This window comes from Peromyscus californicus, unplaced genomic scaffold (assembly GCF_007827085.1).
Source record: "Peromyscus californicus insignis strain IS unplaced genomic scaffold, ASM782708v3 Scaffold_7__1_contigs__length_154581171, whole genome shotgun sequence".
Taxonomy (NCBI): Eukaryota; Metazoa; Chordata; class Mammalia; order Rodentia; family Cricetidae; genus Peromyscus; species Peromyscus californicus.
The window spans coordinates 87,015,274-87,043,201 of NW_026294595.1; the positions used below are offsets into that span (position 1 = coordinate 87,015,274).

At 42.5% G+C, this 27,928-nt stretch overlaps 1 protein-coding gene across 4 annotated transcripts in view; it reads right to left on the reverse strand.

Annotated features, from left to right (window-relative positions):
* Positions 1-27,928, reverse strand: part of Ryr3 (ryanodine receptor 3) — a 521,392-nt gene that overhangs the window by 24,020 nt on the left and 469,444 nt on the right. For all 4 annotated transcript variants that reach the window (XM_052725780.1, XM_052725779.1, XM_052725782.1 and 1 more), the window contains 18 exons: positions 27,811-27,870; positions 24,344-24,475; positions 23,796-23,908; positions 20,380-20,476; positions 18,438-18,544; positions 18,025-18,076; positions 17,047-17,103; positions 15,726-15,825; positions 15,494-15,573; positions 13,278-13,354; positions 9,743-9,816; positions 9,472-9,489; positions 8,987-9,067; positions 8,096-8,184; positions 7,072-7,200; positions 4,123-4,227; positions 2,283-2,364; positions 302-1,632 (listed from right to left, as the gene is read on the reverse strand). In XM_052725780.1, coding sequence (XP_052581740.1) covers positions 302-1,632; positions 2,283-2,364; positions 4,123-4,227; positions 7,072-7,200; positions 8,096-8,184; positions 8,987-9,067; positions 9,472-9,489; positions 9,743-9,816; positions 13,278-13,354; positions 15,494-15,573; positions 15,726-15,825; positions 17,047-17,103; positions 18,025-18,076; positions 18,438-18,544; positions 20,380-20,476; positions 23,796-23,908; positions 24,344-24,475; positions 27,811-27,870 — 2,784 coding nt within the window. The remainder of the gene's footprint in view (positions 1-301; positions 1,633-2,282; positions 2,365-4,122; positions 4,228-7,071; positions 7,201-8,095; positions 8,185-8,986; positions 9,068-9,471; positions 9,490-9,742; positions 9,817-13,277; positions 13,355-15,493; positions 15,574-15,725; positions 15,826-17,046; positions 17,104-18,024; positions 18,077-18,437; positions 18,545-20,379; positions 20,477-23,795; positions 23,909-24,343; positions 24,476-27,810; positions 27,871-27,928) is intronic.

Below are 27,928 nucleotides of genomic sequence, written 5' to 3' on the forward strand. Positions count from 1 at the left end.
CTATGCTTCCACTGAATCAGCCTGTGCACCATGAACACTAATCTAATAAAAGTCTGAAGCAGGTGAAGGTTTCGGACCATCATATGTTCAAGCTCTACAATGTACTCTAGTAGTCCTCTTGGTGGCTAAACACTGAACCACTCATCTAAGTCCCAATGTCCCCATACCTGGCAAATCTGGGATGCCAGAATAATTCTATCTGAACAAGCATTAATGTTATTACCTGTGCAAACCATGCACTGATTTCAAGACATGTTACAGTCATGTGGGGACAAGGATAACGGACAGGGATTATGCTCACCTGTGCTTTCCTTTTCTTCCGCACAGTACTCTCTAATGTAGGGGGTTCATCCTTGCCGATGATTTCAGAGAGGTCACCCAATCCCACTTCAGGCCCTTGTTTTAAGCCACTTTCTCTCTTGGAGTGGATTCCAAAGAGATCTGACATGATGTCTGTATCTCCCGGCTCACCCTTTACAAAGTGGACCAGCTCAGTGGTGACACCCGGCTCAATCACTTCTGCCCTGTCAGCTTCCATTGCATCATCATGGATCCCAAATTGGGTGGGGTCAGGCATGTCACCTAGGATCTTGGTCACTCTGATGTTCTTTGCTCCTTCTACAAGGCCCCCTCCAAACACTGTGTTCCAGAGGATCTGAAAGATTCCTCCCAAGATGGTGAAGAGCAACTGGAAGAGGCCCACGAACAACGTCCAGAAGAAAGAGAAGAACACCTTCACCAGCTCCTTCGCACTCATCTTCTTTACATGCCTGTACTGTTTCCTGAGGTTCTTCAGGGTTGCCCTCTTCAGAAAGTTGGTGACGTTTCTCTTCGCTGAGGCACAGGCCATGGCAAAGGCAGAGGCAGATTCAAAAGACTTATCTTCCTCCTCCTCCCCGTCCATTTCTATCGCATAAGCAGAATCTTCACCCTCTTCCTCTTCCTCTTCCGGTCTGTCGGTTGAGTCAGATTCTGAGATCTGAGATGCTAATTGCATCTCGAAGATTGTGTCCTCACAGAAGTTCACAAACAGCTCCATCTTCTCTTGCTCCCCACCCTCATTGACGACATCAAAGATGAACTGTCGCTTCGATTCCTTCACTTGAGGTTTTTCCCACTGAGTTCGACTGGATTCACTGATCTCAAAATAAACACGCTCGATTTTCTTGGCCCCACCCATGATCTCGATTCGACCCAGGTACGGTTCAAAGTAATTTAGCACACTTTCTGCTGGGTCCAACAGACACTTTAGGCGAGAATCATTTGGCATGTGTTCGGAGAGATTTGTCAATAACACTGCCACATTGAACCCAATGTCCTTGGCTGGCTCATGGAACCGCTCTACAAAATCAACATAATTAAACATGTCGTTCTCATCAGCCTCTGTACATGAAAGGAGAAAGTCGATCTCTGACTGTGTATATTGCTTTAGACCTTCCATGGCCTTCTGGAATTCTTTTCTGGAGATGATCCCTTTACCATCTGGGTCATATTCTTTGAAGGTGTCTGAGCAGGTTAAGTCTTTAAGTTTCAAGAACATGTCAAAGAATTTCAAGATCATCTCTACATTAGTAGATGATTCTACCAGTGTGTCAACCATCTGCTTTCCAATAGTTCCGTTTACCACATTTCCTGTGAGGCAGGTTTAAAAAGACATACAAATATGTAAATGAACCCAAGCTATCGTGTAACTGAACAGGTAGCTCTTTTTAGAAGACTTTTGTGCCAAATTAGTCAGTTTGTTTCTGACCATGATGATTTGAAAATAGAGAGCAGCAAGCCATAACAACTACCCCACCAGGAGCCAAGGGGGAAGAAACCCAGGGCAAGAGGGAAATGGCCACGCCATGGCCTTGTTTCTGCCCTGGGGCCTAGGAGGTGGTTCCTATCAGATCTCTGGGAATATGTAGGGATACATGGTGTCCCTTTGATCCCCTTTGACCTGGGTGAGTGCCCAGTTAGATGGCTGGCATACACACTGGCAGCCAGATGTGTTGAAAGCAATGGGGAGAGCGAGAGGATAGGGAGGGGCAAAGCTTGGAGGTTTTCCCCAGTTCATTCTGGCTTTCCTATTGGCATCAAATGAGTTGGTTTCAGGCTTTGTCCATCAGACCATGTGCCCCTCACTCATTCTTTTTTTTTTTCTTTCTGAAAATTTGTCATTCTAACCAATGTCTATTGACATCAGTGACCTGCCGGAAGGATAATCTGTGTGATTAGTAAGGTTAGTGCTCAGACCAATTACAATCATGTGAATGCCTAGTTATACCAAACAGCCCAACCTTCCAGTAGGGACAGAAGCATCACCACCATGTCCTGAAGGAGATCCAAGAGTTCCTTCAGCAGCTCGATCTGACTGGAATCCTAGAACAGAAACAGGAGATACCCCTGAGCTATCTGATCCCTCAGCAAAGTTCAGGGCAGTGAGCAAGGAGGGCCTGCTCTGGAAAAGTTAGGTGAAGGCTGCATCAAAGTCAGGAATGAACTCCTTCTCGCCGTGAATGAAGGTCGCTTATATCCACTGCCTGTAGTACGGGAAGATTCATCCATCAGTGCTCCTTCACATTCTCCTTAGGACAAATGTGGCAGATATACTGTCTGTTACTCAACACTCCCTAAGAGCCCCATCCATTGAAGAGTCATCGGGTACCTTCTCCAGTTTATTTTGTCATTTTCTATACTGGAAGACTACCTCCCATGAGCTTCATTGGCGATATTGTTGTAATAAGGAAACATTAGATTACCAAGTAGATTCTCCTTTCTTCCTGGATTAGTTTAACCTAGTTGTAGTTGGTGGTGATCAGGGTGTCACTGAGTTCTTAAAAGAATTTGTCAGCACAGCCACTCCTCTGGATGGTCTTGACATTTTGTTTGGTGTTAATTTAAGCAACACAGGCAGAGTACTGCAATGTGGGCTCTGTGCTGCAAACCTTTGGCATATATAGGATGGGATCTGAAGAGCTCATCTACGGGTGAAATTAAAATTAGAAAATAATGCTTGGCGGAATAAGCTGGAGATAATTTTAAAAAATGTTCTTTGGGTCACACCTCTTTTACAGATTCTGTCTCTCTTGTAAAATGGCATAGCTCTTTGCCTAGCCATTCAGTTTCCTGAGGGACTCTTCCCTACCTATTGTGTGTCACAGCTACATTTGAAAGAAAGAAACACACACAGTAGGGCAGACTATTAGAGCTGAGCAGAGGCTCAGAGGCCATTCCTCCTAACCCTGAATGTTTTATAGATGATGAAACCGAAAGCCAGAAGCAGTGAATAAGTTTCCAAAAGTCACTGATGAGGAGGTGGCAGGGTAAGGGCTCTTTTCTCCAGAGCCTCTACACCACACTGTCATGGCTGACACAGACATGGACACGCTACTGCCAAATTAGTAGTCCCCCAGGAACCCTCTTCCCATAAGGCCAGAGTCAAAAGGGGAAAAAAATGAAGCGTTAAACAGCACATTCCAAAAGAGAGGAGGCAGGTATGACAGCCTTGAAATTTTTGTATGTACATTATTTAAATTAATGCTGCAAGTGTCCCTCTAATCAGTCTGAAACACATCTTGAAGTGCTCCCTCATGTGTTGCCATGGAGAGAGGCGATCAGCTACCACATATGCTACATGTATTTGTTCATAATAAATGCTCTGAGTGATTCTGATTCATCTTGCCAGAGAGATGGGGAGAAAGAGAGGTAGAGTTGGGGAAGGAAGGGAAGCAGGGGTAAGGGAGGGGGCATTTGTGGATGACAGAGACATGCAACATTTGGCAGGTGAGAAAGGTCGGTGGGTAATATTCTAAAATGACAAGACAGTGACAAGGAAGGGGATTAGTACCAATGGAAAGCAGTGTTGAGGCAGTTACAAAATAATAGGTTGGTGGGACACAAGGAAGGAAGAAGCTGCATTCATGCAAAAGCCCCTCTGGGACTCGGCCCCCCTGCCCCACTCCCCAGGCATTCATCTCTGCTTCCCATTTTGGTTCTCAGTTTTAAGAATGAGACCTAATCTGCTTGGCTTTTCCAGCCTTTGATTAAGCAGCCACATCCACAAGAGGAAATCCAAAGGGCGAGAATTAATCCAACATTTTACAGGAATGGAATATGTAGGGGAACAGGCCACAGTACCTGAGAGAGCTTCATCTGCATGTTAGCAAATACGTGGAGGAATCCAACCACCGCATCCCACAGCCTACTGTGAGCCAGGCTCTGCTGGTTCCCAATGCAAGGGCCCTGTAGAGAGAAGAGTTCCTCAGAGCCTGTCTTAGGAGGTCATTTGACTTGGGTTTACATGAGAGGGCAGTGCTTTCCAAACTCATGTATTTTATGGTTCAATATTTTCCCAAGATACTTTTTATTCTTCCCAGTGGATATTCTATCTAGGGGGGCAATAGGGATTTCACAGCCCAGTGATTTTCTTTTAGCTTCAGAATGAAGAATATAGTTAACAAAACAGTCAAATACTGTAGTTAAAGCAGATCTGAAGAGTGTTCCTCTACACTTTCTTCACCTATTTCTTTCCCTGCAAGGCTTCTAAGGAAAACAAGGGTGTTGGAAACGACAGTATGAAAACCAGGCATAATCTACCACCTGTTGCTTTTAAGCAAAACTACATATAAGTGCTATAACCTCTGACTAATTAAGGTTTAAAATCTTAGTAACAATCCTAGTGATCAACTACTTCTGGGATTTTCATACTAACAGTATAAATATAAATATCAGATATAAATACCATCTCAGAGATTTTTCTCAAAGCTGAATGTAGGATGACTTAAGTTACCAGTTTGTCCTTCTGTGACAATAACTTTCCTGTTTATGATCATTATTAACTCTCCATCATAGGCTATTCTTGTTTTTTTTTTAAACTTTAATCAGTCTCCAAATTTCTCTTCAATAAGACATATCTAAAAAGGACACACATACTACCCCAAGAATGGGAGTGTCTTGGTAGGATTCCCAAGGGAAAGTTTAGAAGAAGAAACAGTGTCTGTTTTCCCAAATCATACAAGCATGTTTAAAAGTCACTGAATCTATATTCAACTTCTTGGCCCTAGAGGCCAATGAGTTCATTTTGGAACAAAACTGGTTGTTGAAAGAAACAGAACACAAGCTTCTCTTTTGTGCTAAGTACTCCAGGAGAAATCTTTGTTAGCAATTTTCTCCTTTCTACATCTACCCTTGAGTAGGATACTACTGTCCTTTCCTTAGTTCCTTTTTTTATTTTTGAGTTTTAATACAGTTTAACTTTGCTACATTAAAACAACAACAACAACAACTCATTTTCCAGGTGGTACACTAAGTTTTGTATTTATTTTTACAAGAAAACAAAATCTGAGTGAGCTAGTTGTCTCACGATAAGGACATTGGATGAAAATCTAATTGCCTCCCTTCCCTTTCTTTTTTTTTCAGTATTGGAAATTGAACCTGGGGTCTTACACATACAAGGCAGTCACTCTACTATTGAGCTATAGCCTCAACCATTTTAAAATTATCTAAATTTTGAGACAGAATCTCCTTAACCTAGCTGACTTTGAACCCACTCTACTTCAGGCAAGTCCTGAGCTTGTGATCATCCTGCCTCATCTTCCAGATAATGTTTTTTATAGAACAAATTCCAACTCCATGATATAAAAAAGAGCCACACTCTGAGATTTACTTTTGACTTACAGAATGGGGCGAGAAGGAAATGATAGTACACAAGGAAGGGGATGGGACATTCCTCATGTCTTTCCTTGTTTCTTCTTCAGTTACAGCAAATCGAAGTAATTACTGACATTATTCTTCACGCAGTCTCTCACAATCCTGTCTCCATGACTTCTCCAAAAGACCAGTATATATCTTTATCTACAGTCTGAATGTCTCTGTGATGACACTAAGCCCTGAGGTTCATAAGAGCTTTCTCTTCCATTGAACTCATACATATGTGGTTTGTTTTATGTCTTTGTTGTCTGACTCTGAGTCTCAGCATGTTGTTGAAGCTATCCTCAATTCCATTTCTACATGTTTGGTGCATCATAGTTATGATTTGAGGCATAATATATATGATTGTTTCAAATCATGTGTGATCATCTCATACCAAATATTTTTCAATATTTATATGCATTTTCAACTATATTATAAGCTCTTTCATGGTAGAGACAATATATTCTATTCTTCCTAGGGAACAAGAAGAGAATACAAGATAAATGTTTTGTTCAGTTAATAAATGTGCAAGTATTTTATTCATGAGTTTTCTGGTTATAACATAAAAAATGAAGTCTCAATTATGCTTCAAAAAAATCTTGTATCACAGAAGGCTGATATGGCTACTGATTATATAGACAGGTTTACCTACATACATCATTCATCATTCATCTCTCTTCACAGTAGATAGACTGTTGTAGGAAATGAATAGAACATTTTATGGAAAGAGAAAGAATACTAGAACATTAAGATATTCACCCTGAAATCCACTTGACATTACTTCTTCCACAGTAAGAGCTCAAAGACTCTGGATTTTTATTGTTATTTATTTCATTTTGTGACAGAGTCTCACTGTGTTGCCCAGACTAGCTCCAAACTCAAGATCTTCCTGCCTCAGCCGCCAAAGCCCTGAAATTGTAGGCATGTGCCACCACAGGTAGGCTAGATTCTGTTTCTTTTTTTAAAATCCCTATTAGGATATTGCTTATGCCATTATTCTATAATTCTATAAATAGTTTCTCTACTTTACTTTCCATGCTTACATCATCAGATATTGGTATATCATCAGATAGTCTAGACTGAAGAAGTTTAAGGTAAATACATTTTTCATTCATTTAAAGTTGTTAGTCTAGAAAGAGAAGCAAAATATGAGGTAAATGAAAGTAAAGTATGACAACACCAATAACAGGTCCCACTAGGGGACCACAGACTGAAGGTTCTCATAGACCACAAGTACCAATGATTCTTTTTTATAGATAAGAAATAATGTCAGCATTGGGGCTGAAGTATATTGGCCAATCACTATGTGCATCCAAATACTCTTTAGAGAATATGGAAAGTGAGAATGTTAAAAATATTCTATTTGCTGTTAACTCTGCACTCATTAGCACCTACCTGGATGTACTCTGTAAGAGAATTAAAAATCTGCTTGGTGACTGCCAGAGCTTTAGAGAAATTGTGCTGTCCAGATTCATCAATGATGTCCTTTCCTGAATAGTACCAATAGAAATCGCTGATTGATTCCTAAAAGCAAACAGCAGAGTTTGACATTTCTCTGATTGAATTTAAGGAAGATAAACTCAATGGACAAGAAGAGTCCCCTATTTCTACATCTCTGCTATGACAGGAGCTGGAGACCCTGCGAAGATGGACAGAGATAGCTGGTCCCTAGCACCTTTCAAACACACATACTTCTCCACAGAGAAGAACATGTAAGGAAGACACACACACAGCCTTTAGCACCAGGGAGACTATGCTATACAACGTTCAAAGGGAACCATGTCCACTGAAGGTAATAGTGATTAGCCATAGGTTATTTGATCATTCTTTCTTGACCACTATAGCTGGGTCTTCACTGACTACACTAAACAAAGCCCAGCATTTTATAACAGATATTTTCATAATTAAGGGTCCTTTCACTTTGTCTTTGAACATATGTTTTAGGAATGAAAGCTTTCCTAAGTGTGAGGACATAAATTACAACCCCTTCTTTGAGGGTTAGGCTATATAGGCATTCTCTGACTTATGCAGGTCTAATGCATAAGTTTTCAACTTAACAATGATATGAAAGTGACATAGATTTAGTTGAGTTGAAATTGTACTTGAAATTCTGAGATTTTTCAGATAACCTATTTATGGTGTGATATTTTCTCATATTAGTCAGTAGCCATGAACCATAATGGAGGGTCAGCTACACAATCTTAAGAGCAAATCACCAAAATGCTATAGTGTATCATCTCACTAAACTATGGCATTCAGTAGCTATGTGTATGAAATTCATCTTCAGCTTATGGTTGGTTTATTAGGACATAGTTCCATTGAGGAACATCTGTATCCTGCGCCTCCCTGGCTCTGCATAGCAGTTGCTAACTTATGTAACTGTAGATGAGATGCACAGTTTCCTATTGTTCCAACTCACCTGCAGACGAAGCAGGTAGTCCACGGTGCTGATTATGATGTTCACGGTGGTGGTGTTGCCCATCTGAGTCCTTAGGAAGTTCTGAAAGTCTGAGAACACCAGTGCTGGGTCAGAATCTAGGACCATTATATCAAAGGGAGCCAGGCATACCCTCTTAGCCGAGCTTAGAAGTGGCATACTATGTGGCAAGCCCCACACAGATAATATATTTGGAGCCTCACAGATCCTGCTCTACTCTGAGCCCTGACAACCTTATGACGCATAAAATAAGGGAAGATCTTATTTTATGGTTATATAAAAGGAAGGGTTGGTGATTCTGGGAGTGGTTTAGCATTGGTGACACTAAGCAATAGCAGCCATAAGTCTAATGGTCATTTTATATAACCTTTCTTATGAAGGACTAGATGAACTTGGATAGTGTGGTAGTTTGAATGAGAATGGCCCACCATAAAGGCTCATATGTTTGAATGCTTGGTGACCAGTTAGTGGAACTGTTTGGGAAGGATTAGGAGGTGTAGCTTTGTTGGAGGAGGGATGGCTTTGTTGGAGAAGGTGTGTCTCTGGGGTGGGCTTTGAAGTTTAAAAAGCCCACGTCAGCCCCAGTCTCACTCTCTCTTTGTCTGCTGTCTGTGGATCAGGATGTAAAGCTCTCAGCTACTGCTCTAGCACCATGCCTGTTTGCTTCCCACCAGGATGGTCAAGGACCAACCCTCTAAAACTGTAAGAAAGCTCCAAAAGAAGAATTGTCTTGGTAATGGTCTCTCTTTACAGCCATACAACAGTAACTAAGACAGAAAGCAACTATCTGAATTAAGTGGAGTCCACTGAACTGAATGAGAATTGTGCACACAAATGCTGTTTTCCATTGACAAGTCAGTTGTTTCCACTCACCACTGTTATGTCCTTCACAGAGCAACTGTAGGAATCTAAAGAGATCTTGTGTGAACTCATCATTCTGGAGTACCTTTTCACCTTGAAAACATAACATGTACATCAGCATTTGTACGACTTCTCAACAAGGACAACCTTCTAATGCAAATGACTCCAAAAATGACAAAAGGGTTTGGAAATGGACCTTTGGACTAGTGTTAATAAACCCAACTAATTGGGATCCAAGGCTGCAGAGTACACAGCCCAAACAGTAAACTGTTTAGCCCCAAGACACATCATGTAATGAGAACAACTAGGGCAACAGCAGCCAGTGGCTCACAGCCCATAATAACCCATGCTTTACAGATAGAAGGCACTTCTTTAATTAAGCATCAAACTGCTGGGTTAAACTTGACATGCAACCACGAGACCTAAGCTGTGTCTGTACCAAAGCAATTAAATCCAGTCTCTTAGGATTTGCACACATGGTAGGAACTCACACTTACCACGCTCACGGACAATGACTGGTGATAAGAGGAAAAAGAGAAAATACAAAGTAAGAAACCCATGGATACTGTAACAAACTTTCTTCAGTTACAACTAACTCTAGGAATACATCTAGCCTGGATGCTGACCTTAGCAATACCGCACATAGAAATGTTTGGCTCAAATGGAGCAAGTCTTTGCAGACAAAGAAATTACATGCACAGGCTCTGATTAGAAAGAGTTGATGTTTTAACCAGAAGGGGATGACCTTGGCATTCATTAGTTACTTACGTGTTCCTTCCTCTGTAACCATTCCCAGGCCTTCAGCTTTATTCTGCCTCTCAAATGCATTCAAATCAAGGACACTTTTAATTGACAAAAGAAAACAAGGTTCAGGGCTAACCACACTGGGAAAATAGATTTCTAATGTCAATGTATTTACAAAGAATATTTTGTCTCTTTATTACCATAAATAGACCAACACATAACAACATGGTTAAAAAAGCCCGAAGTCCTTTGGGTTTGTGCCAAGCACTGTGGTTTATGGATGTGACAGCTCACAGACCTTGTTATGCACTGTGAGGTGATGGCCATCGTTCATTTTGAATCCTTTCTTATAGGTGAAGGTTTAGAAATCCTTCCCGAATCAGGAAGAGATGAGTTGTTTCTGAGATTTCTTAAGCTACACTCAATGTTCACCTCTTGCCTCTAGCTCCTTTTTCTAAAGATCACAGGAAATTGTGATCCCTAGTGTCTAGAATGAGGATTGGAGAAGAGAGCTAGAAACTAAGACTTCAAAGGCCACACCCTTTTATGGTTCCTGCTTTGTTCAAAAGCCAGTAGCAGTTAGGATTAAGCCTTCTGTGCAATGGTGTCCCTAAATTTGTGAAAAGTTGGCATCTGTTCTTGTCCTCATTTTTCCCTACCTTCCTAGCTACAGTCAAGTTTTGTTAAGGCAAGAAGCTCCAGTGCCACCACCCAGGCTGGGAATGAGAACACTGTGGGATCATATTACTTCCACGTAAGCATTCTTCTGTTTTCCTGATTGTGTCATTCCTTTTCTGGTCTGAAAAGTGTCCTAGAGCAAAATGTTTTATAATGATATTGCTCGTAGGGACATGCATGGATGAGCCTGTGAAGACTAACATTAGCCTTAATTCTGCTGGTGTTAAGAGGACATGGTTGCAGACTAGAGAGATATTAGCACTCTTTTTTTTTAAATTTCCTTTTTGGGGACTCATGATTTCTGAAACTTGGGGGAAATTTTAAACAGAAACCGGAGAAATTTTTATTGCTATCTTTGTTATTTTTCTTTTTAAAATTAAAAAATATTTATTTTTAGGTATGAATATTTTGCTTGCGTGTACCATGTACATGCCTAGTACCCATGGAAGTCAGAAGAGGCTGTGAGATCCCCTGGGACTGGTGCTTATACATCATTGGGAGGCACCATGTGGGTGCTGGGAACTGAACCCAGGTCCTCTGTAAAAGCTACAAGGGCTCGTATCTCTTCTGACATCTCTCTAGGCTCTAGCTTTGTTGTTTTTCCCATCCCAGCCTGTGGGATAAAAAAAGGTCTGCTGCCGGGCGGTGGTGGCGCACGCCTTTAATCCCAGCACTGGAGGCAGAGCCAGGCGGATCTCTGTGAGTTCGAGGCCAGCCTGGGCTACCAAGTGAGTTCCAGGAAAGGCACAAAGCTACACAGAGAAACCCTGTCTTGAAAAACCAAAAAAAAAAAAAAAGGTCTGCTTAAAAACTCCAAATTATCCTGCTGTTTTGCTATTTGGATTTTGCTGCACTGGGTTGGGGGATGGGGCAGGTGGGAAGGCAAACATAGGAAATGACATTTGGTCCTTGTTGCTTTGAAGCTTTGCTTTTGAATTGATGCCATGCATTTCTAAGTCTCACTTTAATCCCTTAACACCCATGTTGAATGTTTTAATTTTCCTTCTGCTTAAGTATTTTACAGAAATGTATTATTTGTGTAATAATCAAACCCATTAAAGCACCTTAAAACTTCTGTGAGAAGTCACCTGGCAATGAAGTGTATGTCACTTGTCCCTCTGTGCTATCATTATGAATGAATTATAAACAAATTTATCAGTATCAAGTGCTGCAGCATACTGAGAGAACTCTTAGAGACCTAATGGAGATTTCATGAGCAACGTAGAACTCAGCTGTCTCCATTTTGCTGTCCCTGAGTCCACAGGGGCTATTCTATCTTCAATGAGTCAGGCCTGGCAATATCACACTTACTTTTCCTGAGAGAGATGATAAACTAATAGACTGTTAGTGCAATACACACACACATACATACACACACACACACACACACACACACACACACACACACACACACATATATATATATATATATATGAGAGAGAGAGAGAGAGAGAGAGAGAGAGAGAGAGAGAGAGAGAGAAGAACAAGGGGTTATGCTACAGCTCAGATGGTCTCCTTGTTGCCTCAGGGTACAATTGATTTATTTGATTAATCCAATCAAATAAGATTGGCAAAATTATGAAGTCTACTGAAAGGATGTTCATTCTCCAAATTTTCAAATGGAAGACATCATGTTTTATCTTAACTCTTGATAGCTGGAAGAAAATGAGTTAAGTAATTGTAACTCCGGTTTCTTACACCTTTCTTAGATTGATAGCTCATTTTAAAAATGAGCTAGTGTGGTGGCTTCAGGACTTTTGGATATTTATTCAAAAGTGGGTTCAACCATGATGGGCAGCTTACAAATGGGTAAGATCCACTGATAATTTGATGCTTTGCTTTTTAGTCTGTATCAAAATTTTGTTCCCATGCCAGGATAGTGTAGCAGGAATCTTAAAAGTTCTGGCCAACTTCTCAGCTGGTCTTGTTTCCTCAGACTGGATGCTTCTGTGTCCTCATCCCAATGGCTCTCAGCTGAACTGCTGCTCGAAAGCCTGAAGCTTAACCAGCTAAAAGCTTAACCAGCCAAATGCTTAACCAGCCAAATGCCTCTAGTTTCTGGTCCTCACGCCTTATATATCTTTCTGCTTTCTACCACCACTCCCTGGGATTAAAGGCTGGCTTTCTGGGATTAAAGGCGTGTGTCACCATGCTTGGCTGTTTCCAATGTGGCCTTGAACTCACAGAGATCCAGAGGGATTTCTATCTCTGGAATGCTAGGATTAAAGGCGTGAGTGCCGCCATTTTCTAGCCTCTGTATCTAGTGGTTGTTCTGTTCTCTGACCCCAGATAAGTTTGTTAGGATACACAATATTTTGGGGAACACAATACCACCACAGGATAGACCTCTGTCAAAATGGATATATCTAAATATATGCTTACCAAATACCTATTCAACATCAAAGGATTGTTGGGGTGGGGGGGAAGATTACAAGCTGTCTCATGGGTTGAAAGAAAACAGCCTTCAGTCAGAGTGAGATATTCCTCCTCTTTTCTATTACTTATTTGACTTCACTTTTGGAGGTCTGCATGGTTGAGGAAACTAACATAGGAAGGAAGGAAGGGGGAAGGGGAGGGGAGGGGGAGGTGGGGGAAGGGAAGGGAAGGAGAGGGAAGCGGGGAAGGGGAGGGGAGGAGAGGGGAAGAGAGGGGATGATACACCACAGCACAGGGAATGACATTTGTGGCTGAGGGGAATTATTTCTCTTAATGTTTGAATGTAATCCTGAAGGCTAGTGAACACTCTCTAGGATTTTAAGGTAGGTAACTGCTGGATCTTCCCAACAATTCCATGGTAAGGTAGCTGATTTTGTATACCTCTTCCTGTCCCCCTTTCTCTTCACTTGTTTTTAAGAATGCTGAGTGGTTTCCCCATACTTACCTGCAAGACTGCATAAGACCGGAAAGGCTTTGAAAGAATCCAGCATCTTTTTTCTCTTTTAAGTAATCTAGCATTTTCTGCAAAGGAGAGACAGTTTAGAGGGAAGCAGTGAGAACTACGTCACAACTGATGGTCTTCCTCATCCTGATGGAGAAATGGCAAATCCCCTGCCGTGGAAGCACACAAAAGCAGACTTAGGGCTACATCTCAGGATTACTGGTGTAGCCAAGGAAATATAACCTCTACACCAAGGTCAGGGAACATCTGAGAAGAGGCCGAAAGACTGTACGAGCAAGGGGACCAGGATGTCAGCTGCGAGACTGTCTTCCCTACAGTACAGGGAAGCTGCACCCACGACATCTCAACAATAGGTTGCCTAAACAAGGCCTGAACAGTATCACCACCAGATGACATTCTAATCTGTTTGGGGGAAAAGAAGGTCCTATCCCTAGATGAAGAACTACAGACTATTAACTACAGACAATTGATGAGGGAGAATCAATCTTCCCCAAGGATGAATCCCTTGATAGGTGATCCAAAACCAAGTGGTCAGCCCTAAAAACATACATTTGGGCAATACTAAATGGACTCAGCAGATTGTATTTATATGCTTATACGATTGCATACATGTACCTAACAAAGAAAAAAATGTACATGAGTCAAACCATCTACTTGGGAAGTCAGATTCTATTGTACAGAGGCTTATTGTGTTTTGCTATTTCAGTACAGTGTAGTAGACCTTTGACATCTGTGGATTTGCTGTTTAAAGTCTTTACTGTTTTGGATGGGTGTTAGGATGGTGACATGGGAATGTTTGTTGGTGCTGAGGTACAATCTCAGTTGCTTGTTGTGCGAGTGGTGTTTATAGGAAGAGATGAGGCAGCAATGGGCCCAGCTCAAAGCACAGAAATGCTTACTTTGTTCCTACGGTCTCAGTTTTTAGAAAGGAGGAGTTTTTTGTGACATAAAATTTTTGTATATTAAAAAAAGACCTTGCTGCAAGTTAGTTAGCGGATATGTGGTAGTAGAAAAAAGAAGAAAATAAGTCAGAAAGAAAAGTAACAATTCTTAATGAGAAAGTGCTTGGGAAGATTTGAAGACTAAGAAAACATTATGTGTAAGATAGCTACAAATTCAGAGACTTTCAAAGGCTCTGGGATATACCTTTATGAATATTAAAGTTCTGTTTGAACTCTGTGCGCAGAGATGCTTCAGGTCACAATGGTTCTCAACCTTCCTCATACTGAAACCCTTTAATACAGTTCCTCATGTTGTGGTAATGCCCCAACCATAAAATTATTTTTGTTGCTACTTCATAACTGTAATTTTGCTACTGTTATAAATAATAGTGTAAATATTTTTGGAGAAAGAGGTTTGCTAAAGGGGTTGTGACCCATAGGTTGAGAACCACTGCTTCAGGAGCTACTCATGCATGCCTACGTTTTCCAACCAGTTTCAATTCAGATACTGAGTGGCCAGCAGCTGTCTGCATACTGACTGTCTCATTTTATGCTCACTAGAAAGTAACCAGTGAGCTAGGAGGCTTTGCTGTTTTATTTTGTAGTCTGAGAAATTGAATACGGGGCCTTGCTCATGTTAGGCAAGTGCTTTGTCACTAAGGTATATCTCTGACCCTTGGGTTTACCAGACAGAGTCTCTCACTATGTAGCCCAAGCTGGCCATGAACTCAAAATCCTCTAGTGTGAGCTTCTCAAATGAGGACTTGGTTGTATAGCTCACGGGAATAACTTCAGCCTTTACAGCAGAACCAGGCATTGTGAGCAATCCGTAAGTAACTGTTAGCAGCTGTTTAACGAACAGGGAATAAGTGAATGAATAGCAGTATGTGAGTTACTTGTGTGTTAAAGCAGCTCACAGGTTAAAGGGCTGAGATAAACACCAGAGGCTTCAGAAACATCATCCTCTGAGGATTTACAATTCTGTGGGGAAATCTGAGAGAAAATGCAATGTCTTGTTCCTTTAATCCCAGGTAAAAACAAACCTCTTTATTAAATACACACTTGCATGCAGACTCCCAGCTGTGGTTTTTATCTGTGTTCCCAGCTACTCTGACAAAATTGGCCACGAAGGACAAACACCAGCCAAGCAACTGTGGGTGGCCGGCCCTCTGGGAGCAAATCCAATTTCATCGGTGAGAACTGTCAAAGGGAAGTACCCCAGGAGCTCTTCACCATCCCCACCCCGTGGCACATTACCTGTTGCACACCAGCATTGCCTCCATTCAGAATGGCAATCCCCAGCTTCAGAGTCTCAACCACCATGGGGCTCATCTCACCTGCCAGGGTGAAGATTTCATTGAATCACCAAGGAAAGAGGTGGCAAATTATACCTCCAGGGCTCTCTCCAGGCTTGTTAATGTGACTGCAGGTCATGGTGCGTTAGCTCTGTGCTAGTCACCAAGGGTCTACCTAGAAACAGGGCCATCACCTTTGCTGGCACTTATCATCTGAAGGACCATCTCGGCAGCACCACGCTCATGCAAGCGCGCTTGCTGATACAATGTTTTTTGCTTCTCCATCTCTTTCTCCTAGAAAAAGAATCAGACAGGAAGATTTATTCTCAGCCCCTCCAGTGCCCTCATTTCTACCTTCTGCCCATGTTCCCTTTGAGTAAATGCAACATGGCGAGGTACACTAAGAGCGAATCTTTCATAGCCTAAGAAAGGTAATGTACACAATTTGAATAAAGCAAACCTCTACATTTTAATTTCAGACATGACCTAGCTTCTCCAAAGAATCTACCCATAATTCCCTCACTCTTTAATGATGGGTTTTCCAATCTTTATGTTGATAGGTAACAGTATTTTCACCTTCAATATTACAAAGCAAATTATTATTATTATCATTTTAATAGTGAAGAGCAGAAAAAGGAGATCTATTCGATATGGCCACTCTGGGAAGAGGAGCAGAAAGACCCAGCGAACATTCTCAGTCTTAGTCTTCAGGGCCCTAGCATGAGGGTAAGGTTTACACAGCTAATGAAGCAGTGCAGGTCCAAGTTGGGACCAGTCAGTCACCACTGTCTCAGCTCCAGTCTCTCCTGCAAGGCCACCTGACAAGCTCTAAGTCTTTCTCCTGGAGACAAGTTCCTCCTTGGCTGCCTCTAGGGCTCTAGCTTTTCCATCTCCCAGTGAGCGATTCCTTGCAAGCCAAGATTTAAGTGTGCTTCCTTTCAATGTTCTGTTATACAGGGACCATGCTTGAGGGTCCACCTGATTATATTTGTCTGAATGTAAGAAATGTCCCTGTATTTGCACTGCAGACATGTTCTGCCAGAGCTGGTTACCAGAATTGTGGTTACCTGCATTCACCTTTTTTATACTTTTGAGCCCTTTGCCTATCAAAGAATACAAGAACTGGAAATTGTATAATTTTAGGAGTTTTGGGCTTCTGCACTGCCTTGAAATAAAAACTACTATCAACTTGTATTTATAGAGTAGTATAGGTCATCCTAATGTCCTTGATTTTTTTATTTTTGGTTGTTTAAATTTGTCCTTCTACAGCCTGTAACTACAGTACATGGGAGGCAGAATATTTCCCATCAGAACCAACCTAGTTGGGAGTGGATGTTGCTGATGAGCAGGTTGCCTGCTGCTTGTCAGTCACACACAGGCAGATGGCAGAGCCATGGCTAGATTTGCTGACAGAGCAGAATAGTGAACCTCATAAGCAAATGGCAGTCACCATTCTGAAGTCCCAGTCTACTGGCCTGCAAGGGCCCTGGTTCTAATATCTTTATAGAAACTCACTTCAAATGTTTTTTCCTTGTCTTCCTCTTCATCTTCATCCTCACCACTCTGACAACTCTGGATTCCATGAAGCAGGGAAAGGAGGACACAGAAAACCAAGTTATAGGGAGTCTAATGAGCACAGTACTTCTATGGTATTTTGCAAGGGCAGGGGACAGGCTATCATTCATAGACTCCTCCGTACCTCAGCACCTTGTAAAACTAGGAACATTTGGATCACTGCAGGTCAACGTCTACTTTAAATGTCATTTCTGCAATTACCAAGGGGTTAAGGAACAAAAAAGGAGAACATGGAGCTCACATATCCAACAGTGACCTGTTTTACACGGATATGAATTCCCTTCCCTAAAACAGTTCTGTTGTAAATGAGAACCAAGGCATGCAAGGAGTTTTTGTCCCCATTAAGACATATACTGGGGCTGTGAAAGTAAGACTGGGATGCCTGTGATGTACACCCTAAATTGTCACTGTGTACTAGGGCCATGAGACACAGAGAACAAAGCAATCCGGGTTCCTGTTTACCAGCATCTGTCTCCTCTTTCCTGAATGATTTTCTAACTGAGGACAGTTTTCTTATGTATATTCAGCATTCCAGAGTCTGTCAAACTTCTGGGTGGCATGCCTGTAGTCACTGTGGCTCCTCTAGGACACTGGAACCTTTTCCTAGTGTCCAGCCTGTGTCCTTCGTCTGCACACAGACTGAACATCCCGGCCTCTCCCAGTCGCTAGCTGAAGAGGTAGAGACATCTTTGTGCTTAGGCCCTATTTAGTTAGCCTTTAGCTGGACCATGAATCCAGCCACCAGTTGCCACTATTCTATAGTCTCAAGGTGTCACACTTATGGTACAAGAGTTGTATGACGCCTAGAACCTGTGTCATGACCGAGCCCCGGCCTTCTTGCTCATGTGACAATTTGATATGCCCCAAGAGGTCTAAAGATAGATAGACTGTGACAGAGTGGTGAGAACCCAGGTGTACCTTGGCCATCATGCTGGAATAGGAGGTGTACAAGGGGTCATCTTCCAATTTGCTGGAAATAACAGAGAAAGTATTTTTAGCAGGCTATGTTCTGGAGTCAACAAAAAAACTACTAAAAACCATATAAATTCCAAGTGTAGTGTGCTAGTGAACTAATTAGATACTCTGACTCTGACAAGCTGAGCCGGCATTGGCTTGACACAGAATTTAGGAGTAAAGTCACAATTTTAGGCCATTCCATCTTTAGTCTGTCTCGTATTACGATGAGAAGCCTATCCACTGTGCATTTCCTGGTGGCCATGAACAGAGCCTGTCAGTTCTGAAATCCCTTCTATCCTCTGCTGACCACAGAGGGGCAGATATGACCAAGCACTATCCCTGGCCTGTGGGAAGAACACCATGGCGATGCTGACCTCCTCTCCGTGAGTGCATTGCGGCTAAAATGCAGAATGATTTGGTGAAGCGGGTCAGGCTGCTTTTCTGTCTCTTCCTCTTCCTCCTCTTCAACCCTGGGAGATTTCTGCACAGAGCAACACAGACAGATTTCAGGCACAGATCCCTGCAGGCACCATACGAGTGCATGCGAATAAAGAGGAGGCAAAGCGCAAGGCACAGAGGGTTTCAGGCTGAAAGCAGAGAAAGGAAGCCTCTACCAGATGCTCATTTCAGGGGAGGGGTCCTGAGGATGCAAGGTCGGTACAGACAGATACAGGAAGCCTCTACCAGATGCTCATTTCAGGGGAGGGGCCCTGAGGATGCAAGGTCGGTACAGACAGATACAGGAAGCCTCTACCAGTGATGCTCATTTCAGGGGAGGGGTCCTGAGGATGTGAGGTCGGTACAGACAGATACATTTCTCCCAGCCAGTCAAAGACACATTCCAATGTTTAATTAAATGAAATAAAACAAAGCAAATGGCTGACCACAGGGAAAGAGCTACTGACTCCAATCAACTCATGCAAGTTGTGGGCACCCCAGTTCAGGAGGGAAACCCTGCTGTCACTTAAGACACTGAGTCCCTCTAGACAATACACAGAATTTCTTCTGGAGAGCAGGCTTGAGGTAGAGGTGAGATAAAAGTCGCAAATCTCTGGGCCTATTTGGGGTCCAGTTGTATTATTTTAGTTGTTTTTTTTTTTTTTTCAAGCATCACAATGTAGATTCAAGTATATAAAATCAGGGCATGAACATGACTTGATAAATTTAGCAGGCTTATTTCAATACTGTAATGAGAGGGACCAATTCAAAATCTTACCATGGTGTTAGTCTAGATTTAACCTAACAAAAACGTGTCTCTCTGTTTTAGCTTCACAGTATCCTAAAATTTGCATTGTTCTGCAAAGCTGCTATTTAGGAGCGGCAAGACTTGCTCTCCTCTTACCAAGTCACTTCTCTGTTTTTATAGAAAGGGAAATAGTAGCTGATGTTAGTGGCAACAGTGAAATTTTCTGGCAGAAGCCAAGTCAGCAGGGTGGATATACTTGGTGAATTGGTGAGAACCATACAGGCTGTGTGCATGGTTCGGCAGTAGAGGGCTAAAATGCTGCTTGCTGCCAGCTTCACACCAATCAGGAAAGTGGGAAGCCAAAAAGGCAGCACTTTTCTCATCAACAGGAGTGTGGGGGGAAAGTAAGGGACCTGAAACCAAAGGGAAGGAAAATGGGGAAGAGGAGGGAAGGAGCAAAGACACAGGATGATAGTTCAAAGAGAAAAACAGACAGAAGAGAATGAATGAGAAACAATAGAAGATTAGAGCCAAAGGCAAGTGAGAATAGAAAATGAGGAACTGGAGTGGCAAGGGGAAAGGAGAACCACACCCTGGCCAGAGAAGAGGAGGGAGGGCTTATTTTCCTCTGAGACAGGATGAGGCTGCTCCCTTGTGTTCCACATCCAGTGGTTTCAGAGTATGACATCTGTTAGAAAGAGTGCATGCCAGATTTAAGAGGTGCAGGAAAGGCCATTCTTTAGATGCCCCTTCCCAATAGCAGAGCTACTGTTATGGATGTGGGGTCTTAGCAGGGGGTAAGCAGGACAGGGGGCCTCCTGCAACCAATGGTGCTCAAAACTTAAGGTGGCATGAACTTCGCATGACACAGCTGTGCACTTTAAGAAACATTAGTTGTTAATGATGATGGAGATGGGGTGAGGACATCATTAGCACCTCTAATTGAAATTCCATCCTCTGGCTCCTAGGACCATTGGCAGCATCACCCTGAGAATTTAGTTAGTTCTTTTCAGGTTGATACACCACATGCATTCTCTGTGAATGCCTGACTTTCACAACATATACAAACACAGATACAAAAATCAAACCCATTCACACCCGTGTCTGCTCCCAGTTCATTCGGTACTTACAGCCAAATCCTGTACTAGTTTCTCTTCAAAGGAATATGCCTCTGTTTCTATCCAAAATCTCTGATAGCCATGGAGGAAGAGGTTAATAGAGCGGTGCCTGAATGAAAGGGTAAGAGGGGGGTCAGGAGAGTTGGTGGGCTCGGTATTTTAGTTGGGGTGGTTAGTGGTTAGTACGCAGGATAGACTTTTTGTACAATTCTCATCTTCTGATTGGTCAGGGCAGTCAGTAGCTCACATAGTTCCTTCCCTATAACTCGTAAATACTGGAGTTCCTTCTGAGCACCATAATCAAAACAAGACACAGCATCCCCATTTAGTTCTACTGTTTTTTGTTTTTTTATTCACATCGCCATTCTAGTGAGAAATAGCTGATTAGATCAAGTCTGGAAATACTTGCTTCAGATGGTAGTTTAGTCATTTCTTGAGGAGTCCTCTGTCCAGGTAATACGATTGAAATCGTGTTGTAGTTTAGTGTCAGACAAATGGTAAACCCTTCACTTCAGCTTCCCCACCCTCCCCTAGGCAAGGAACATCTCAGCAAGGTACTCCAGTGGTTACTTAGGAAGGCAAGACCTGGGTATGCCATGCTGTGAGCATGCCTTCTGTGTGCCTCTGGGATCCTGGCTATGCTCTGGTGTCTGGCTCATGCCAATTCCTGTAAGCCAGGAATGACTTCCTGGAAAGTTAGCTACAGAAGCACAGCTAAGTGTGAAGGAAGTAGCAAGCTAGGATGAGAAGAAAGGAAAAGACGAGAGTGGCCCTTCAGTGCTGGTTGGTGTTTTGGTAGAACCGGAACCTTGCTCTCTCCCATTAAAATCTGACCAATCAGAATTTTACTTAAAATTGTACAAAATATGTATTCTTATGGGAACATTAAATCATGGCCAAGAAAGGAGGCATGTGCAGAGAATAAGCTGGTGTCTTTCAGGTTACATTACCATTAATATGGGTATTAGTCTGTCATACTGAGTTTTTTCATTAACCTTTTCCAGCCAAACACGTTGAAAGGTGATCAGGAAGAAATTGTTAATTTTGTGTCTGGAGAAAAGCATACAGGGTTTTCTTTAAAACACCAACACCAGAGAAACAGCATCTCTATAATCAGATAAGTCATTTAGTCTGGAAGATTCCATTAGCGTAGACCATCCCAAAGTAGGGAAGAGGAGCTGCTTCCACAGTTGCCTTCTTGGTGAGTGGGTTGTTACAAAATTGACCCACAGTTCTTCATGCTAGAGAGAAAACCCAGGCAGCGGTTCTAGAGCAACTGGCTTAAGGATGTCATGCCTCCTTACAGGGGCTCCGTGAACTATTCTGACATATACAGGTGTAGGAATGCTGAAAGAATACCCAGATAGGAAGGGATGGTATCAACCTTATTTTTTAAAAAATGCTTGTTTTTGAGAGAGATGATTTCTGCCTGGCTGGCCTGGCCCTGCACAGGTGTTTTTAGAGCTTGGTTCTTCATGCTACATCCTCAGGCAGGAGTTCTGACCAAGAGAGGGATGGTGAACGTTTTCTGGTGTTTTCATTATTTCCAGAAAAGAAAGAAAAATCGTACACACTTCTACAATATCAACTTCCCGTTTATGTGAGGACTTCACCATCCCCTGTACCTATGGCTGGCTTCCATTTTCATCTTTTTTTTTTTTTTTTTTTGAGACAGGGTTTCTCTGTGTAGCTTTGCGTCTTTCCTGGAACTTGCTTTGTAGACCAGGCTGGCCTCAAACTCACAGAGATTTGCCTGGCTCTGCCTCCCAAGTGCTGGGATGAAAGGCGTGTGCCACCACCGCCGACCCATTTTCATCTTTTTATTCATAAATTCTACTTGAGTTAGTGTTGCTTCGTTCCCCTCCCAATAAAGCAAACAGGAGAGGCCCCAGGGAGCAGGGGCACATCTCCGAAGCTGTGATTTCCCCACCGTCTTCAAAGACTCTCAAAGGGAAGACTCGCCTGGCTTAAGGCAAGGTACAGAATATTCTGGATAAATAATGGTCAAGATCCCCCATTTGACAAAAACAAAGGCCTAGCATAGGATGGTTCCTGGTCTCATATTCTAAAGAAACATACTGTTGTATAGGATTCTGAATGCTTTGGTCCAAGTCAGTCGTTTTTCTGTGACCAGGTGAGACTGTTCCCAGAGACTGGGAAATTGATAAATCAAAGGTTATTCAGTCACCAGCTTTGTAGACTGATGACAGACCTGCTTCACATATTCTCCAGTCTGTCTAGAGAAGGATGAAGCCGTCTTACCACCAGACATGCAGAGACAGTTTTGGTAGTCAGTACAGGCCCTGCCTCTTATTGGTATTACCATGGCGTAGATCTTCAGTGCCCTCCAAAGGTCGTGCATTGAAGGACTGATCATCAGTCTTTGATGTTACTGGGAGGTGGCAGACCCTTTAGAAGTTGAGGTCCAGTAGTAGGAGCAAGGTCACTGGGACACACCACTGAAGGGTTATTAGGACCTTGTTCAGCTCCTCTTTCTGCTCCCTCCCCTCTGCTCGGTGAGAAGCTTTGCTCTAGTGCACAGTCACACATTCACTCCTGTAGACGTTCTCCTTCACCATAGACTGGAAATGATGACACCATGTGGGCTAAAGCCCCTGAAACCATGAACTAAAACCAACCTTTTTTTCTTTTAAGTCAGTTTGCCTCAGGTATTTTGTGGTAGTGGAAATTGGACGAATACAGATTCCCGTGGAAATTGGACGAATACAGATTCCCTTCCTTATGTTGACAGAAGATATGCTACACAGTTTGCAGAAAAAAACAAAAAAGCCCTAACATTTCACATAATTTTTACTTCAAAGTACAAAAGACCAAGGTAAGTACATTGTGCTTCTGTCTAGCCTCTTTGGGTCTCTCTAGCCTTTTTTCCTCTTTGTTTTAAGACAAGGGCTTGCTATGTGGCCCAGGCTAAATTCACATTCATGATCTTCCTCCACCTTCTGAGAGCTGGGATTACAGGCACGTGCCCCCACAACTAGCTGCCCCTTTCTTCATCTTGATGGGAGATACACTGTGAGGAAGGATTCTTGGGTTGCAATTTGCCTCTGCTCAAGAACAGTAAATTTTGTCTTATCACCTAGTGCCTGTGCAGGGAATGATGGAATTTGGGCTAAAGTACTTTAGAAAACAGCTCCCTTTTCCCAGAAGCCTTTATGTTCTCACAAAGACTCCTATCTCAGCAAAAGCAGAGAGCCTCAGTGTGTGCTGGGAGGCTATGAAGGCCCAGGATGAGGCAATCTCACCAGCTTTATACTTACCTTGATTGCTTAGCAGATCATTATAGTCTGCAGTCTGCAAGGTGCCATGAGCCAAGGACCCCACTTTCTATTGTTAGGGTCAAGTTTAAGGGCCACAGAGAGCTCGGCTCTGGGACAACACCTGGAAGAAAATAATGATGGAGCCCCTACCTGGGCAAATTGTAGAGAGGAGCCATCCTGAAACAGGCCACCACTGCTCGTTTCCGCTGCTTGGACAACAATTTGTGCCATACAGCCTTTTTGGACCTCAAAGGCTGTTCCACCTAAGAAGAAGTCACATAAGCAGGTACACAGTCAGCCCATCTAGTGGCAGACTGAGTAGCTCAGGCATCTTAACTCTAGGATAATTTTTGGTCTCCCAACTGAAGTTAGCAAGCATGTCCCCAGCAGGAAGTCACCCTTGTGTGAAGGTCCTTTGTTTCTGTCATTTCCCCAAAGGCCACTAGATGTTTATCGCTGTTTTACAAATGGCAAAGAACTGAAAAACCTATTTTGAATTCATAGCAAGAACTTGTAAACAACACAAGGGAAAGCTATGGAGCTACAGCTATGAGGCACTTGGGGGTGATATGGGATCCACTCTGGTGGTTGCCTTTTGCCTCAAGAGGTCTCCTGTAATTGGGAGCCGAGTGCAGGGAAGATCTTTCTATCTTCCAGAGCAGTCCTGTTCACTCACTCCTCAGAGCAAAGCTCCATACCTGCTCCAGGTGGAAGAGAGCTGCTGAGATCCTCTGCACACGCTCCACCGTCTTTTCTGGATTAGAAGGTTCTTCATTCCTCAGAACATCTTTATAGAGGTTCAGCTGCCATTTTACAGCTGGATCATCTGACTGAAAGTTGAAGCATATCCATGAGCTAAGCAATTTCAATACCTCCTGTGCTAAACAATAGTCCCACCAGGGTTCCACATAATAAGACTCAGTTGATTATACTTCCTGTTCTCCCTTGGTTAACCCCACCGATCCAGAATAAAACCACCGCCATAGTTTAAAGACAATTTTAAAACAAGCTTTAATTGAATACTGGCCAGGTGGATGGGCTCTGGCCAGGTCCATACCCAGGTTCCTGGGAAATGGCCCAGAATCACAGTTTGCAGTGACTTAAGAAGGAAATCCTATAATTCATTACATTTCCCATCAGGTCCAGTCAGGGGCAAGCTATATCCTCATGTACCTACAGCCTGTGTTCTTTTTGACCACATGTGGTCAAACACATCTGTGCAGAGGGTAAAACAAACTTGTTTAAGGGAGTGAAAACATGTGGCTTGTTATCTCCCATGAACAACAGCCTCCAGCATTTCAGGAACTATCTGTCCTTGGGCAAGGGGCTTGCAGATCAGAGGCATTTTTGCTTCATGGATCTCTTCCATATAGCAATTAAAACTTAAAATTCGGCTCTCACACCTTCCTCCCCTTTCATTTCCCTCCCTCCCTCTTATATTAAAAAATATGTTATATTTTTATTTATGTGTATGTGTGTATAACTCTGTGAATATATCTGGGTGTTTGTGGATGCCTGAGAGTATGCTGGATTCCCTAGAGTTATAAGTACATGTGAGCTGACTGATGTGATGTGGGTGCTGGAAGCCAAATTTGAGTCTTTAGGAAGAGCAGCAGGTGCTCTTAACTGCTGAGCCATCTTTTCAGCCCCACTCCTCCATTCTTATTCCTACGACATATAAATGCTACATATGAACTGCATATTCCCATCCCTTTATCTCTTTGTGCTACATTTTGGATGACTTCCATAAAGCAATCTTCCAATTCATCAACTCTCTGTTTGGTTATGTCTACCTTATAACTTATGCCCATAGATTAAGGTTTAAATTGCAAGATTATTCATCTGTATAATCCTTATGCTATTTTTTTTTTGTCAAACACATTTCCCTCCTTTTAAAGAATGTTCTGATTTTTTTTTTGTGGATTCTATTGCTTCCTTTGTCTAAATGTTTTTACTGTATTTGTATTTAAGTTCCTTTCTCTTAGTTCCTTATTGCATGAGTTACTCACTTGGAGCATTCCCTTACATATTCTGAATCTTTTGAGTCCGTTTTCAGGAATGGTTTTATTTACTTGCTTTCCACCCACATTTTAGTAATCAGAGACCCTCCGAGTGGTTTCATGGCTGTCTCTGAAGGAGATACATGAGTTTCTCTGGCCCTCAGCTAATTTTGTTCAGGTCTCACACCTTGTAATTACGACAGGATAAAGTTACTAAAGCTCCAGCCCTGAGGCATATCTATCTGACTGGAGCACCTGAGTTCTCTCCAGGAGGCTGGCTTCCCCTTGTGACAGGGCAAGACAGTGCAAAGTTTTCTCCATCTTGTATTCTTTTTTTTTTTTTTTTTTTAATTCTAAAAATGTTCATTAGTGAATGAAGTAAATCTTATATTGCTGAAGACAGGGTACACTTTGATTCCATCTTGTATTCTTGCTGAGGCCATTTCAAGTTTAACTAGAATTTGATCTTGATGAAGAATTCCATGGAGCCGGGTGGTGGTGGTGGTGGTGGTGGTGGTGGTGGCGGCAGCAGCACACGCCTTTAATCCCAGCACTGGGAGGCAGGGCCAGGTGGATGTCTGTGAGTTCAAGGCCAGCCTGGTCTACAGAGCGAGATCCAGGACAGGCACCAAAGCTACACAGAGAAACCCTGTCTTGAAAAACCAAAAAAAAAAAAAAAAAAAAAAAAAAGAATTCCACGGAAAACTATTCAACTCTATTCTAGGAACCCAAGGTCAGGATGTCCTAGCTAATTTATCTTAGTGTCTGTGAAACTGCTTGTTTGTATGGAACCCCCTCCAGCTAACTGTTTATCTTAGCTTCTGTTAAAACTGCTTGCTTTTGCAAAGCTCCCTGGAGCATCAGAGTGAGATGCCAGGATGTGGTTTCTTCCTTTAAAAATCCCTGTTGTGGTCACACTTGGATATGGTCCTAGCTGGCTGGAATAAAGAGTTTCATTGGCTATACACTGTGTGTGAGTGGTCATCTCCGGTGGGGTCCCATAACACCCTCACTGCTAAGAGTTAGAGCTTCTTATTTTTGGGCAGTTGGGATTTTTTTGTTATTGCTTTTTTCCCCTAGAGTATTTTATCTACCATTGCTATACATTTGGGGGGAAAGAATCAGTACTCTTGTTTTTCTTCACTCTCATGTTAGGGCATAATGTACCCTGAAAACAGAGCTGTTCAGAATTAAAGAATTAGAGAAATCTCAAGTTGCCTTTAAACTCTCTTATTTTCTTATTTTTTTTTTTTTAACCCATGACATAACCTTATTCTGTTTCAAAAGATCTCCAGGATGGCAGGTGCTAAAACGTCCTCCCAAGTGATTCTTTCCCTGTTCAACAAACCTTGTAGTCAATACATTTCGAGACTTAATCCAAACGCCTTCTGTGATGGCTTGATGTTTATGTAGTAGAAAGTATGACATACACTTATCAGAGGACTCTTTGCCATAGCAAAGGAATGAACAATAATTAAAAGTACAGCCGTAGAGTTTAGCCTTTTTCTTTCTTTCCTTTTTCTTTTCTTTGTGACAGAGCTTTCTGTAGCCCAGGCAGTGCTCAAATTTGCTATCATAAACAACATTGACCTTGAATTCCTGATCCTTATGCCTTTGCCTCCCATTTGTAGCAATTAAATAGTTCTTACAATACATTTTAAAACATGAGTAAGGGGCTGGAGAGATGGCTCAGTGGTTAAGAGCACTGACTGCTCTTTCAGAGGACCCAGGTTCAATACCCAGCACCCACGTGGCAGCTCACAACTGTCTATAACTACAGTTCCAGGAGACCTGACATCCTTACACAGGCAAAACAATAAATAAATTAATTAAAAAAAAAAAAGCCAGGCTGTGATGGCGCACGCCTTTAATCCCAGCACTCAGGAGGCACAGACAGACAGGTGGATCTCTATGAGTTCCAGGCCAGCCAGGACTACACACAGAGAAACCCTGTCTCGGGGGAAAAAAAAAATTAAAACATGAGCAAGGTGTGGGGTGGTATACATTTGTAATCTTAGCACTTGGGAGGCTGAGGCAGGAAGGTCTTGACTTTGAGGCTAGCCTGGGCTGCCTAGCAAGACGCTAGCTTAACAGTCAGACGAACACCGTGACTGAGGAAGACTGGTCCTACAGCTGGCGGGACTGCCTGTGAGAGGAAGCATCACCTTCTCCTGCAGGTGTAGGTTATTCCGCAGATGTTCCTTGACCTCTTCATCAGTGTCCCTCTGTGGAAAGAGGCTAAATTTTATTCCTAGGGATCACCGTGGAAATGCAAACGAGGGT